Genomic DNA, 14,987 nt, shown 5'->3' on the forward strand with positions numbered 1-14,987 from the left:
CATCCTCTGTTGACCCATTCGGGCAGTAGGCAAACTGGTGTGGGTCCACGTTATGAAGTGACTTAGAACCAGCTTCTCAAAGCACTTCATAACAATGGGGGTAAGCACAACAGGGCGGAAATTGTTCAGGCACTTTGCAGAAGAATGCTTGGGCACTGGTTGTAGTTGTGGCCTGGGCCAGTGACAGGTTGAAAATGTCAGTAAAGACTTGCACCAGTTGGTCAGCACATGTCCGGGTATGCCATCAGGACCAGCTGACTTACGTGGATCTACTCTGCTCAGTGCTGAGTGTACCTCTGTTGTGGAGAGTGATATCAGATGAACAGCCGTAGAGGAGTCAGCATGTCTGGTTCGGTGTGTGACGCCTTTGTCGAAGGGAGCAAAGAAGCTTGTCTGGGAGGAAGGCATTGCTGGTTGGTAGAGACTTTATTGAAGGTTTGTGGTCAGTGATGGTCTGGATGCCTTTTTCACGTGTCTGGGGTCAGAGTTGCTGTGGCAGTGCTCCTCGAGGTGCAGTTTATGTGCATGCTTGGCTTTCCTAATGCCCTAAAGAAGAAAGGGTCAGGGGATCTCTATATGATACAGCATACATTTGACAGTATAAATATTGGCACGTTATTCTGAATTGGTATCTGATCCACTTTTTATTAATACGTCTCATTTTTACTTTTTATACAAAGCCAAGTAAAAAGAAAACATTTTTTTAATACTACTAAATAAATTGATTAAATATTGTAATACCTGTAGTCGACAGGAGAGGGCGACAAAGAGCAAATCTTACATCCATGAATCCCGCCTCCTGCACTATGATTGGCGCCTCCAAAGCAGCTGTGTGATTGGATAGTCTGCATGTATTACTAGCCAATCTTCGGACCGGGGGCGTGGTTAACCGGAATACGGGTGGGAAATACACAACCGACGGTGTTGGTGCTAGTGGGAGGAAGATGGCGGCGTCCAAGGTGAAGCAGGACATGCCTCCACCGGGAGGTTATGGTCCTATTGATTACAAGAGAAACCTACCGAAAAGGGGGCTTTCTGGTTAGTACACCGCGTTTCGGTTACTGTAGTACCGAATGTTTTGCTTGCTTTTTGTGCTGATTTGAATGGAGTGTTAAACCGGGTTAGCACAGCGAGCTAAGTAGCTAACACGGCTAGCTTTGAGCTTCTCTGACAGTACGTCCAGTTTACACAAAACTCTGTGCGAAGAGAAATGCTGTTTATTTTAAAGCCTTGACATACATCTTAATAGTAGTTGTGCAACTTAATATGTCAGAAAGCTTTATTAACTATCTCTTTTCCTAGAGCTGGACAGTTTTTCTTAAATAAAAGCCTATTCTTTGTGGGGATATTGTTATGCAGCCATTATAATGCATTATTACGTATTTTCCCCCGACCGAAATAATGACATGGTGCTGAAGGCGGAAGCAGCAGATGCAGTTTATTGTTAAATGTCTATTATAGGTTACAGTCTGTTCGGTATTGGGATTGGAGTCATGCTGTTCGGCTACTGGAGGCTTTTTAAGTGGAACAGAGAGAGGAGGTAAGATCAGTGTGGGGTAATTAGCCATGCATTCATACCAGATTTACTGTTCTTATTTGATAAAGATCTGTTTTGGACTCATTCGATGGAGACTGCGATACAGTAACAAATCCATCCATCTCTTCCATCATCAGGTGCCTCGTGTCACACCCAAGTACCCACTTTACCCACTTTGTTTACCCCTTTTTCACCCAGGTACCGTAAGAACCAAATATGGACGTCTGGGTGGAGCCGGATGTAAAGCTGACCACTGATTGGTCAAACACGTTCAATTTATCTTTAATTAACCGCAAAACCCTAGATCGGATGTTGGTCCATCACACACACGTTTACACACAGGGCACATTTAGAGTACCAGTCCACCTCCATGTTTGTAAACAGTGAGAGGAACCCAGAGGAACCTCACAGACAGTAAGCTGAGCTCAGGAATCGGAGCAGGAGGTCGAACATGATCATCATGGAACCGTCACATGAGTCTGGAGAAGCTGCTGTCTTGAAAAATTTACCCAACATAACAGTTTAAGCCTAAAATATCTAGGTATTTTTTTAGACCTGACAGAACAGTGACGTTTCGTCATGTTGTAGAGGCTTCTGGGAAAATAGCCTTCTTTCTCTTTTCACATTTTTTGTTGGGATAACGTTCCAGATGAGTTTGTTGTTACTTTCCCAGCATGAATGCTTGCTCGTCGCTGATCTGGAGCTTGATGTTAGACGTCATGTACAATCTGTCTTCGGGCCAAATCACTTAACAGTACGTTAACAGTACATTGTTCATTTGGTGCTCCAGTAAGAGTCTGGACCTCACGACTTCCAGAGAACATTAAACGTCTATGAGTTAATGCTGTGATGCAGAACAGAGACAGGGTGCAGATAAAATGCTTAAGTCCTGTGAAAATGCTGTAAATTAGATCAGTTTACAGTGGTATGTGAATGAAACTCTGTGTGTGTGTGTCCCAGGCGTTTGCACATCGAGGAGCTGGAGGCTCGGATCGCTCTCCTGCCTCTCCTACAGGCTGAAAATGACAGAAGGTGAGCCGTTTCTCCACTTTGATTTTTAATTACGGTGATTGTGTTAGTGGTTTTGTTGTGATTTCACATTTTTGTAGCATGATATATTGTAGCCTAATGCTAGAATGATAATCACACAAGCTGGTGGTGAAAAAATGTATTACAATATCGAAAGGAAACAAAATCCTAAACCTCCTCATTGGTCTTTTCTTATTTTTAGACCTGTCTAAAGTTATGTATAATTTCTGTGTAACAGAACGATGGTATTATTCTGTACATAACCACCTGTTCATGCTTTCTTTCCTTTTCACTCTGCTGTCTGTAGGACGTTACGGATGCTCAGGGAGAACCTGGAGGAGGAAGCCATCATCATGAAGGATGTCCCGGGCTGGAAGGTATTTCGGATTGATTTTGTAAAAAAATTTTTAAAGGTTGTTATCATGTTTGGCTTCAAGGTGAATTAACTGAAAGGAAAGTTCCAGCGCTTTTCCGACTCGGTCTCCACCAATTGTGTTTGTAGTTGATCTCACAGACCCAACTTTTTAACCTGTATGTTTAAAGTCTATAATCGTGTGTGTGTGTGTGTGAAGGTGGGTGAGAATGTTTTCCACACAGACCGCTGGGTTACTCCCACCACAGATGAGCTCTTCAACCTTCGACCTCAGGAGGAGCTCCTGCACAAGAGGTTTGGCTTCCTGTGGTACGTGTAAGCTGCAGCTCGGCCTGGGGGGTCAGACGATAGACCATCATCCACCTGCTCTGTGTGTGAGAGAGAGAGACGAGCAATGTGTTAATGTTCAGACTGTAAATGTTTCAAATATTAAATATTGTTTTCTTTGCTTCCAAAATTGTGGAGTCTTTGTGCTGGTGATGTTATTCTGTTTGTATTGTTACTCCTTAACAACTAGACACAACAGGAACATCTCTAACTGCAGTCTGTCATATATACACAATGTTGCCAAAGGTTTTGGGACATCTGCCTTTACCCGCACATGAAAGTAATATGGAGTTGGCCCGCCCTTTTACAGCTATAACAGCTCCAACTCTTCTGGGAAGGTTTTCCACAAGGTTTAGGAGTGTGTTTATGGGAATTTTTGACCATTCCTCTTGTGAGGTCCGGGACTGATGTTGGACAAGAAGGTCTGGCTCACAGTTTCTGCTCAAAGGTGTTCTATCTTGGTTGAGGTCAGGACTCTGTGCAGGCCAGTCAGGTTCCTCCACACCAAACTCCCTCATCCATGTCTTTATGGACTTTGCTTTGTGCACTGGTGTGCAGTCATGTTGGAACAGGAAGGGGTCATCCCCAAACTGTTCCCACAAAGTTGGGGGCATGAAATTGTCCAAAATGTCTTGGTATGAAGCTGAAGCATTAAGAGGTTCTTTCACTGGAACTAAGGGGCCGAACCCAACCCCTGAATTCAATGATTTGGAGGGGTGTCCCAAAACTTTTGGCAATATAGTGTATATAAGAACAGATAGCCTTTATGCATACTAAAGTCTATCTAAAGGACTCTGTATTCACTTCTGTTGAGAAGATAAGAAGATAATTGCTTATTGTTTTTGAAGAGAAAGATCTTCTGGGATCAATAATAGGGAAAGTAGACATGCTCAAGTTATAGAGCACTCAGTTCTATTCGAGTCTTTAAGCTGAACTAGGAATTACTAACTACTAGAAATTTTAATCGGAAATTCAGTTTTAGTTTTCTTAAGATCACTGAAAGAGGAAAAGTGAAAGAAAGAGAGAACACACTTCTGTGATCTTCAGGACTTCCTCTTAGATGTGATTTATAACAAATATTTCATAAGAGGCAAGTGTGTTAAGGTAAAAGGCTGAGTATTTTTCATAATCTATCAAAAAGAATTGACACGTCAATGCAGAAATAACTAACATTTTTTAGGAGTGTTTAAAGGTAAAATAAATGTTTAGATATAGTGGGCTATACTGGTTTTATTAGCTTTGTTACCCAAACAATACTCTTTCCTGGATTCTCACTGTTATCTTACTTCTCTTTCAGTAATGTATTTGTGATTAATAGAGCTTATCAGACACAATATACTTCTCCTCAAACACACTACACTACCACATACAGCTCTGGTGTCCCTCATCACATTCCACAGGTTCCGCCCCCTTTGTGCACTCAGCCAATCGGCAGCCTCCGTGATTTCCTCTCCTCTTAACTGCTTAATAAATTGCTGTTGTTAAAGTGAGAAGGCTGCAGAACACACACTTGTACAACAGAAGAAAGCTCTGAAATCTGTGCTGAAGGAGATGAACCACAGCAGTGCTGACCAGGACTGTGAGTCCACACTGATGCCGCATTATCTCAGGTAAGCTGCGTCCACTGCCATTCTGTGATTAGGTATTTCTATCTATCTATCTATCTATCTATCTATCTATCTATCTATCTATCTATCTATCTATCTATCTATCTATCTATCTATCTATCTATCTATCTATCTATCTATCTATCTAAGGCTATAGATTTACAAACTGTTAATAGTTAATAAGGCTGTCAGGAAAAATATGAAATCAAATCTCACTAATTAATAAACCCTAAAATTATTGGCACCCTTCATGCACAATGTGGAAAACTAAAAATATCAAATAAACAACGTATTAGATTTATTTTTGTAATTTAATATATAATAAATATAAATAATAAACTATAATAATAAACAAAATAAAATAAAAATACAAATTGTAATTATTTAATTTCATTTAATAATTTAATTTAAAAATAAATAATAATCATTACTATAAATAATAAACTATAAGAATAAATAAAATAAAAAACTTGAAAATATACAAAACTTCTTGGAGTGTTTGAGGTACTTAAATAGTGTTGTTTTGCTTTTTTGTCATTTTTAACTTCGCTTATATCCATTACCCTGATTTGTTCAGGTCAATAACCATAAAAAAATGGATGAATTTATGAGTGATTTTTGTTAGAGATGACAGTAGGTAGTTTTCCCCAGTAGTTTCAGAGAATATTTGGATCAGGATGTGTGATATGTTTGCTTAAGATAATAATCTTTCTCTCAAAAAGGGTGCCAATAATTTTATTTTGTCATTAACAATACCTACAACTTTATATACTGGTGTATGCCACCTGAGAAATTAGTGGAAATGAATTTAACAATAAAGAAAAGAAAAGGAAGTAAACAATCATTTCAACAGTTTCTTCTCTCACACTTTAGGTTTCTGTATAATTAATAATCTGGGATTTTAAATACAAAGAGAAAGAGGACACGGTGTGAGAATGTTGTCTGTGGTCAGTCCTTTTATCATGTAATATTAATGTTTAACCTGCTGGGCTGTGCAGTTACAGGATGTCCACAGTGCTACAACTTTCCCAAACACTTGCATGCTATAAATTTTCTGTTCTGTCCTGAATAGATAGTGATGTAAATTAGCACCATTAATCACGGTCTGATATCATAAAACAGCCGAGAGGCGAAGTATTAACGATTCCACAGAGCAATTCAGCAGATTTTAATGTGCTAATTAAAGCTTCCCTTGACTATATAATAAGTGAAACAACTACTAGCATCTCTTTATGCAACCTGGCCCCAGCTGCTCAGGAGGAGCATTGTAAGTTCTGAGTAATGTGTGCTGGAGGCTGATCACCTGCAGTTCTTCAGTAGGGGCTTCTTAGCTTTATCCGGAGCCACTTGATGTTACGGGCACCTTGGGTAATGCTGCAAGCTGAGGAGCATTAGTGACCTACTACTGTGAGAAACTTTCAGTGCATTCTGCAGCTTAGAAATGTAGACTAGCACTTAGGGTGTGGAAAAAAATTTCACAATACTGTGGACATATTTATTGTGAAATAAAGACAAGCCTGCCTTACTATGCAACCAAACTTCGAAATATAAAGCTGGGTTAATTTTCTATAGTGCAATAAATCTGAAATATTAATGAAACCTTTGTGAGGTACTGAAGTGCTGACATCTGTTCCTAAAGTCTACACTTTAGCTCCCCTTCGTGTGGAGCCGTCTGCTGTCTGATCAATACCCAGTCAGGGCTCAGGAACTGAGGAGCTGAGCTCAAATAGACCCACAGACTGTAGAAGGTCAGCGCTGGAGACTGTTGTCTGGGGGCTCAGTCAGTTCAAGCTTAAGCTTCTCACAACGACGGGTTAAATATTCATACATAAACAGCTGACGATTCGGTGTGACGTCAAGTGCAAGGAAAATCCAGTCAAAGATTTGAGAGATCTATTTCTGGAACAGTCTTATTATATATATATAGTTCTGTGATTTCTTTACAGTAAAGAGGAGGCTGTTGCTATGGAGATGGAGTTGCTGAGGGACTATCACTTTGGTCTTCATCAGCTGATAGAGATTTTAGGTCATGCCTGTGCAGTTGCCATTACAAAGGTCTGAGTTCCAACCACATCCTTACAGTAAATTACCGAACTTATACAATAAAGATGGATGCTATATACTAGTGTCTGCTTTTATTTACAGACATACCCGCTGAGCACTCTGGGTAAGAGGCAGCCCACTGTCCTGGTGGTGTGTGGGCCGGATCAGAACGGCTGCATCGGCCTGGCGTGTGCACGCTATCTGAGATTATTTGTAAGTATTATGCAAGTCATGTGGTGTCACATATTTCCATCGTAAGTTAGGATGCTGACAAGATGCACATAACAGCAAAGACTACAGCTAGTAATTGAACACCCAACAAGTGCATCTGTTTTAACTAAGGAAGTAGCTACAGGACTCAAATCAGCAACGTAACACCTTTATCTCTGCTCACAATATATAAACTATACAGGTTGGGGTTTAGTAATATTTTGTCCACTCTTACCTTCACTTCAGGAATACATGCCCACTGTCTTCTACCCAAAACGGTCTTCACAAAGTCCTCACCTGGACTTTACTGTACAGTGTGAGAAAATGGACATCCCCTTCCTGTCCTACCTGCCCACTGAGGTCAGAAAAGCTTCCAGTCATAAAAACTTTGGATCTTTTTTATTTTCACTGCACAAACTAGCCAATCCAAGCAAACTGGATTTATACTTTGTGTATTTTCTGATTGTTGAATATGCAGTGGATAAACATACTACTGACTCAATTTACATGGACCTCTGCTACCACAATCCTCATTTACAGGTGCAGCTTATAAACGATGCATATAACCTGGTGGTGGATGCACTGCTGGGTCCAGAGACAGAACTGGGAACAGCGAAAGAACCCTTCACCAGCATCATGCTTACTCTCCGAGGGGTTAAAATCCCCATCGCCAGCCTCGACATCCCTTCAGGTCTGAAAAAATATTTACTTTCAGTCAGCTCCAGAACTATTAGTACCCTGGGTAACGATGAGTTTAAAAAAGGCTACGCAGATAGTTAGTGTGATGGAAAATTTTTACTTGGAGATGATGTTTGTGAGGTTCTGACCTTCTGTATGTGTGACTAGAAACTGTTATGACCAGAGAATTTTGGGGCGAAACTGTGATGGAGACTAGATGGCTGGACTCATGGCTAAGACTTAACCTCAAACTGCAGTTATGAGCAATCTACCCTGCAGTTTTAGTACATTTTGAAATAGCTCTATATTGTAATGTTATTTAAAAAAATTCTATCACATCCCATCAACTTTCTATCCTTGAAGATTGTGCAAATCATAACCAAGATATCCTTCCATTTCCATTTTTATATTTTGCTTGTAAGTAACCTGCTTGCTTATGAACTCTTAATCAGTCATCACTTACTGCCGGTTTTATTAGGGTTATAAATACGCCATGATTGAGGCCATACTGCCCTCTATATAGCTTTTTTTAACTCAAGGTTTAACCAAGGGTACATAGGAAACATTACTAGTAAAATTCTCAATATTTGTTTATTACGGAAAAAAAATGACTCAATTATCTGCTAATATACATGATTTATATCTAGCATTTATTTAAGTGTATTTTTATAATGTATATTGTATGAGAGCTACAGTATATTGTATGAGTGCTTTTACAGAATCCTACTCACCCACCGAATATATACTGAAGTCCTGACTGGGTAACGAATGCTGTAATTACAGGATGGGACCCTGACGAAGCCAGCATCGACGGGATAAATCCCAACGTCCTCATCTCTCTGATAGCACCAAAGAGATGTGCACTCAGTTTCTCTGGGACACATTTACTCGCTGGACGCTTACTGCCCTACGATATTCAGAGGAAATATGAGCTGAACCTACCCAAATTTCCCAGTACAGCCTGTATTACTGAACTACATTAACAAACCTATAGAAGACTTCCAGAAAAGTAATTTATTCTAGTTAAAGGAAAAAAAAGAGCTGTTTTAGCTGGAGGATGTATTTTATTGTTGTAAGATTTGGGGCACAAAAAAGATGTTTACAGTGTATACAAAAAAAAAAATTCTCATTAAATTTCGTGTGTGAAATAATCAGAATGCATATACTATCAGTTAACTTTAATGAAATTATGCCAAGATGTATTAAAGATCTCCAACTCCCATCACAGCCAACTCATAAGTCTCGACAACTGGCACCATTGAAGTGTCTCGCATCTCTACCAAGTCTTTGTAATGACCAGTGTGTCGTACCTGTTAGAGAGAAGAAAGTCACAAAACCAACTATTAGAATTAAAAGAATTGTAGAGCAAGTTACACACAACACTAAAGACCATGCATCACCAACCACCAAAAACAATGTCTTCTGAATTGATAGTGAACGCCCCATGGGGAGACTCACCTTAACCTTCAGTCTTAAAAAGTTATCCCTGTTACACACAGGAGTCTTGATGAATGAAAAGTCGTGGCATCCAAAAGGCATCTTCAACCTAGTGGGAAAAAACAAAACAAAAACATGCGTTCGCTAAACGAGAACAAACTCAACAATGTAAATTACTTAAAGAAAACACTAACACATGGTTGGGTTACAATTGTTTCTAGGTTTCCAAATATTTGACAAGGTGTTGGATTCGATTGTACAGGTCACCAAAAAAAATTGTGCTACAGGGCAACCATATTAGCTCTCAGGTGACCCGGATAATGCAAAATTTCACAAATGGTTCAGGAAACATTAATGAGCAAAAGTAAAAAGTGGACTTGAGGAGCGTTGATCTCAGCATTTGTCACCCCTCACGTGAATTTGAAGCCAAAATAAGTTTTCAGGGGCGAGAAGCGACACAGGTGATCAGGACACCATGCAGAAACCTTAAAGGAGCATGAGTGAACTGTCGCATGGTGGGGACGAAAACGTCTAAAAACACACCCATATATAAATCTCATAGCACAATTTGAACTTAAGTTTCTGAAGGTTGTGAACAGGTGAGCAAAGAAAGGTTACCTCAGGTACACAGGCCTACTGTTTCTCCATACATCAACTAGCCCAAGAGAGTAGCAGCTTTCTCCTGTTCCACTGACAGGAGGGAATCACTTCGGTAGATGCAAAACTTCGTTCTCCATAGGCACCAGTGAGGATTTTTGCTCCCCTCTTTACAGAAGTAGAGCTCGTGGATTCAGTAAAGCATTTTTTTTTTGCTTTTATACCAGAGCCAAAAGCAGAAGTGTTAACTGGTACAACTTTCTAGAAGTAGCTAACTACCAGGCAAAGGACACCTTCAAAATATTTAGTATATGATATGATTCATGACAACTAGCTAAACAAAATAACCAATTTAAAAAAAACCCACCCTTTAACAATCCTGGTGAGGACAAGTTGGTTTTAACCAAAATCTTAGATAAATATATAAAAAAGTTACCATTTTATAACCCCCCCCCCCCAAAAAAAATTCTGCTAGTCTACCAAAAATATAACTTTGCTAAACTATAAACATTCTAAAATAAGTAGCAAGTAAACCTACTTAATTTCTTGCCCCATTTATCTTAAAGAGTTAAATATTTCATTGATTTTTTTTTAAAGCACAAACAAAATTAGTTTTTCAAACAGGTTTCATTTAATAGGCTCCATGAAGCCAAGGACACAAATAATAGATCCAATGCCAATACAAAGAACAGAGCACAGTCCCCCTCAGATTTGGGGGTAGTAATAGTAACAGTTCTTAACATTAATTCATCTTCCATATAGACTACTATACAGTTTAGGAGTGTCGGTCCATCTTTACATCACATGTTTTTTTAAAAAAAAAAAAATATGCAAAAGTCAAGCAGGGCAGAGATACCTCTGGAAGAGTGAGGGTGAACGTGGCAAACTGCAAGCTGCACTTCAAGAACAGCACCAGTGCTGGCCAGCTCACTCGAGCAGTGTTCACCAGTCTGCAAGGAATCGACTCTTTGGATACTTGACATGGACAAAGGCTTTCCAACTTTCTATCAATTTAACGCTATTTCAAATGGAAAGGTCGCTGAAATTTAGCATTATTGTATTGCTACAACAACTTTTTAGACTTGAAAGTTCCACAGCTGCTTTAAAAGGTCCTTTAAGAGGTAGTTGTTCACTAAAACCTAGGGCAACCCAAAATATAAAATAAGGACCTCTATTAAAATGGAAAATTTGCTAGTGGATAGCAATACTGTGGCAGCCTGTCAGAACAGACCAGGAGGAATAAGATTTTACATGAGGCTCAATATTCAATAAAGTAAAAAAAAAAAGAAAACAAAGAAACACAAGAAAAAAAAAACTAAAGTGTGACCATTGTGGTAGCAGAGAAACATTTCACAGCCAAAATGAAGAACTGCCTGCCCCACATTTCACCTGTGATTTTTTTTTTTTTTTTTAAACAAAAGAAAGCTACTACATGAATGGATAGATCCTTGAGGAGCACGTCTTTAGAATACACAGCCAGTGAAGAGTTGGGTCTTGGGCCTTATTCGTGTGCAGCTGAGGAAGAAGCAGGCACACGTGAGAGGACACTGAAGCATCTGAACACATTTAGTTTGATAAACACCCCTCTTAGAAAGCAATCTGAACAAGACAAGGCAACGCGCCACAAAACGTGTGGCTACCCAACCGATAGGCCTCAGGGAAGTCACATGTTTAATGGCTGTGTCCGATTTAGGGATCAAGAGAACACAAATGAGTGAGCAAATGAGTGAGCAAATGAGTGAGCCTCGTTTTGAAGCAGGCCCTGCTCCTCCAAGTTGGGGTGTGGACAAGGCAATGCTGGAAATATAACCACTTGTGCCTCAGTAAATTGGGGTCCAGTGAACTTAACCTGTGCCAGTTACTTACAAATTAGCTAACTAAACATTTTAAACGTTAATTTAAGGCAACAGGTCTTTCCAATATTTATAAATTAGAGAGAAAAAAAAAAAAAGGAGACAATACAACTATAAAAGCTAAATAAATAGTCAAAGGTTAAGCAGATTAAAAAAAAAAATGTTCCTTGAATCTGTACAGCTCTGATTGGAGCAAAAGGTGCACAACTAATAGGAAACTTCATAGATCTGCTGGAAAAAAGTGCTAATACGTACCATATCCATCATAGTTGTCTCTGTAGGAGTTTCCACGGTCTCCATAGCTGGAACTCCTGGAAGAAATAGAGAAATAAGAAAACATGAATTTTCAAACAAGTCAGACTGCAAATACTGGTTAAGATGTTTTAAAACATAGCATCTTTTTAAAAAAGTTGAATGGTGCCTCTTTGGGAGAAAGGACTACATTCTTACCTGTCTCTATTGTATCCACCGCCACCGCCACCACCGCTCTTGTAGCCACCACTATACCCCCGGTCTCCTCCATAACCACGGTCACCGCCACCATATCCACGGTCACCACCTCCATATCCACGGTCACCACCTCCATACCCCCGGTCACCACCTCCATAACTTCCACCACCTGGAAAAAAAAAACAAACATTAAATCAAGTCACATTGCCAATTATTTTGCTGTGCAAACACACCGACATGTACAACAGGCTATTTAATATTCCTTCTTTTGAACCAAAATGTACCAGATGTCTATTACATCATGGTTACCACATGGCCCACCTCTTCCTCTACCTCCACGGAAGTATCCACCTCCTCTTCCTCCTCCACTGCCACCTCTGTATCCGCCACCTCCGGAGCGGCCGCTGCCACCCTTCCCAGCCTCATCCACACGGATCGCCCTGCCGTCCACAGACTATGGATAAAAAACACATTTTAGTATACAAAGTTTGCCCACTCAACACAAACCCATAGAAACATGCAATCAGGAGACAAATCTTAAGTTGATATGCTTTTAAGTATTAAGTTAAGTAATAGATTCAAGACTAAAGCAGGCAGTTTCTCAGTAACATTGCTCAATAGGATGCAATTCAGACAATGCTTATTTTTTGGAGTCCCAAAAACATTGTACTAAGAATCAAAATCATGTGCATTGTTAATATTTGCTTCATACTTTTCCATTCATTCCCTCCATGGCATCTTTTGCATCTTCAGGATTCTCGAACGTGACAAAGCCAAACCCTCTCGACCTGTTTGTTTCTCTGTTTCTGGCAACATGAACTGCAAAAAAAAAAAGGATTTATTTATTTATTTATTTATTTATTTATATATATATATATATATATATATATATATATATATATATATATATATATATATATATATATATATATACACATATACATACATACACACACACACACACATATATATATACATATACACGAAAAACTACTATTTGGTACAGAAATCAACTTGCATATGGAAAACACGACACTGACCATTGGTGATGACGCCGTATTTAGAGAAGGCATCCTCCAGGGACTGCTCCGTGGTGTCGAAGCTCAGACCTCCAATAAAAAGCTTTCCTTCGTCAGACATTTTGTCGATTCTGAGATAAAACAAGTAGTAAATAAAAAAGTATTACATTTGTAACCGATTCCAATTGATATTTTTTAGAATAATCACAGAATTAGACCACGAGGCCAACATGCAGGTCAAACAATAGGCCTTGCATCAAGCCCACGTTTTACACCACCTCTTTTCCGGTAAAAAACGCGCCAGATACGTTTATGCAAATAAGGCCAAGAGCGCGTATTCATGTCAGAATAGCGGTGGAAAAACAACAAAAAAACCCCATCCCCCTCTCAAAGAAAAAAACGTGCGCGAGCCGATTCAACAACGACGCCAGTGAAATAACCAAGTCAGAATTTAGTTCTTTAAAATATTATCTTTCGAGTAAAATGCCAATTACACGGAAGTTAGACGACTAAACAACGACGACGCTAATGAACGCAATATCTCTACAGCTAAGCTAACTAGCGCCATTTTGTCTCACGTGAAGCAGAAAACTAAAAAACCCTACAATCTAGCTAACTGTTTCCTAAATGTTGAAAGCCATCGATTGAAACACAACTTGGTCCTGCGAAATATTCGTAAATCAAATTATGAGACACATAGTAGTTAAATGTGAGTGGGGGGGAAGTGTGTAACGCTATAACTTACGTTTGAGTCAGCCTCCTTTCTGGTGCTCCGTGCTCAATATGGCGCTGGGTAGAGGGCGGGTCTATTTTATACCTCAAGGGGCGGAGCTACGTCACAAACTATTTGAATATTAACTAGCCGTATAAACCTAACAGTATCATACATAGTTTTTGTGTAATAATTATTCAAACTATTTCGTGAATTGAACAAAAGAAAACTTTCATCAAACCATTTTTCATTTTTGAATCGCCGTATATTTTCAAGATATTCTATTTATTTTATGACAAACATTTGGGATTTGTGCGATGTTTATTATTATTATTATTATTATTATTATTATTATTACAACCTCTCAGACTGAGGTAACACACTACAGAGAAAATTCGTAAATCATTTTTTTAAAGGAAATGTGTGGCAACCGGAACTATCTGCTGTGAGTCGGCTCATTGAATCGGCTCTTTTAGGTGAATCGGGGAGTCAGCTTGAATATGTGATCCGTTTTTATTCTCTGTATCGTTTTTATTTTTAAACGCTTTTATAGAAACCTCTTTTCAACATCTAACTGCATAAAAGTTGAGAAACGTGTTTTACTCCAAGCTGTGTGTATGAGCCCGTGTATAATGGGAGGCCATCAAGACAGGGACGGTTTCTGACCACAGATTTTGGTGGGGCAGGACATCACAATGATGTGTAGCTTCAAACAAAATGAAGTCAAGAAGCTATGGTACTTGACTTATGTTATTGGCTGCTATCTAGTGAATTTTAGCGTAACCCTGCAATAGGCAGTTGAGAGTTGACAAGAAATTAATGAACAAACTAACTATGTATGCCAAATTTCGATAAAATGTAAGAACGATGCTGTCTGGTAAAAATCCAGTGCATGCACAACAGTCAAGGTAAGTCAAATGCATTATATTGTCTTTCCTCTATACAGCTTGCATACACTTTAACAAAATGTTGTGTCTTCAGGACCATGCTGTGACACATAACAATCAGGTGTTGTTTGTCAGGGGTTGGGCTCGGCCCTTTAGTTCCAGTGAAAAGCACTCTTGACTGGTCTGCACAGAGTCCTGACCTCAACCCGATAGAACACCTTTGGGAGG

The 14,987-nt window shown here is 39.3% G+C and overlaps 3 protein-coding genes across 7 annotated transcripts; 2 read left to right on the plus strand and 1 right to left on the minus strand.

The window, feature by feature from the left end:
• Window positions 1-883: 883 nt before the first annotated feature.
• On the plus strand, window positions 884-3,396 carry ndufa13 (NADH:ubiquinone oxidoreductase subunit A13). The gene is made up of 5 exons (XM_058418041.1): window positions 884-1,038; window positions 1,462-1,540; window positions 2,498-2,569; window positions 2,874-2,943; window positions 3,139-3,396. Exons 1-5 carry the CDS (start codon window positions 945-947, stop codon window positions 3,256-3,258), a joined length of 435 nt encoding a protein of 144 aa, XP_058274024.1. The 5' UTR covers window positions 884-944; the 3' UTR covers window positions 3,259-3,396.
• A 1,402-nt stretch (window positions 3,397-4,798) lies between these two features.
• Window positions 4,799-8,927, plus strand: LOC131370648 (yjeF N-terminal domain-containing 3-like). The gene is made up of 6 exons (XM_058418042.1): window positions 4,799-4,876; window positions 6,820-6,928; window positions 7,019-7,129; window positions 7,373-7,486; window positions 7,667-7,817; window positions 8,588-8,927. The coding sequence occupies exons 1-6, from the start codon at window positions 4,818-4,820 to the stop codon at window positions 8,785-8,787; spliced, it is 744 nt and encodes a 247-aa protein (XP_058274025.1). The 5' UTR covers window positions 4,799-4,817; the 3' UTR covers window positions 8,788-8,927.
• Window positions 8,928-8,938: 11 nt separating this feature from the next.
• cirbpa (cold inducible RNA binding protein a) lies at window positions 8,939-13,965 on the minus strand. Of its 5 annotated transcripts, XR_009207454.1 has the most exons (8): window positions 13,906-13,965; window positions 13,182-13,291; window positions 12,854-12,960; window positions 12,463-12,595; window positions 12,142-12,310; window positions 11,947-12,002; window positions 9,263-9,350; window positions 8,939-9,114 (listed from the first exon to the last, which is right to left on the minus strand). XR_009207454.1 is itself a non-coding variant. In XM_058418038.1 (7 exons), exons 2-7 carry the CDS (start codon window positions 13,279-13,281, stop codon window positions 11,340-11,342), a joined length of 567 nt encoding a protein of 188 aa, XP_058274021.1. In that variant the 5' UTR covers window positions 13,282-13,291; window positions 13,906-13,965; the 3' UTR covers window positions 10,656-11,339. The 5 variants fall into 5 exon arrangements, 4 of the variants coding, with proteins under 4 accessions (XP_058274023.1, XP_058274021.1, XP_058274020.1 ...); XM_058418038.1 differs by lacking the exons at window positions 8,939-9,114; window positions 9,263-9,350 and adding an exon at window positions 10,656-11,353 and having other exon boundaries at window positions 12,475-12,595; XM_058418037.1 differs by lacking the exons at window positions 8,939-9,114; window positions 9,263-9,350 and adding an exon at window positions 10,656-10,788.
• Between the last annotated feature and the right edge of the window lie 1,022 nt (window positions 13,966-14,987).

Source organism: Hemibagrus wyckioides, linkage group LG20 (assembly GCF_019097595.1).
Source record: "Hemibagrus wyckioides isolate EC202008001 linkage group LG20, SWU_Hwy_1.0, whole genome shotgun sequence".
In the NCBI taxonomy this organism is placed as follows: domain Eukaryota; kingdom Metazoa; phylum Chordata; class Actinopteri; order Siluriformes; family Bagridae; genus Hemibagrus; species Hemibagrus wyckioides.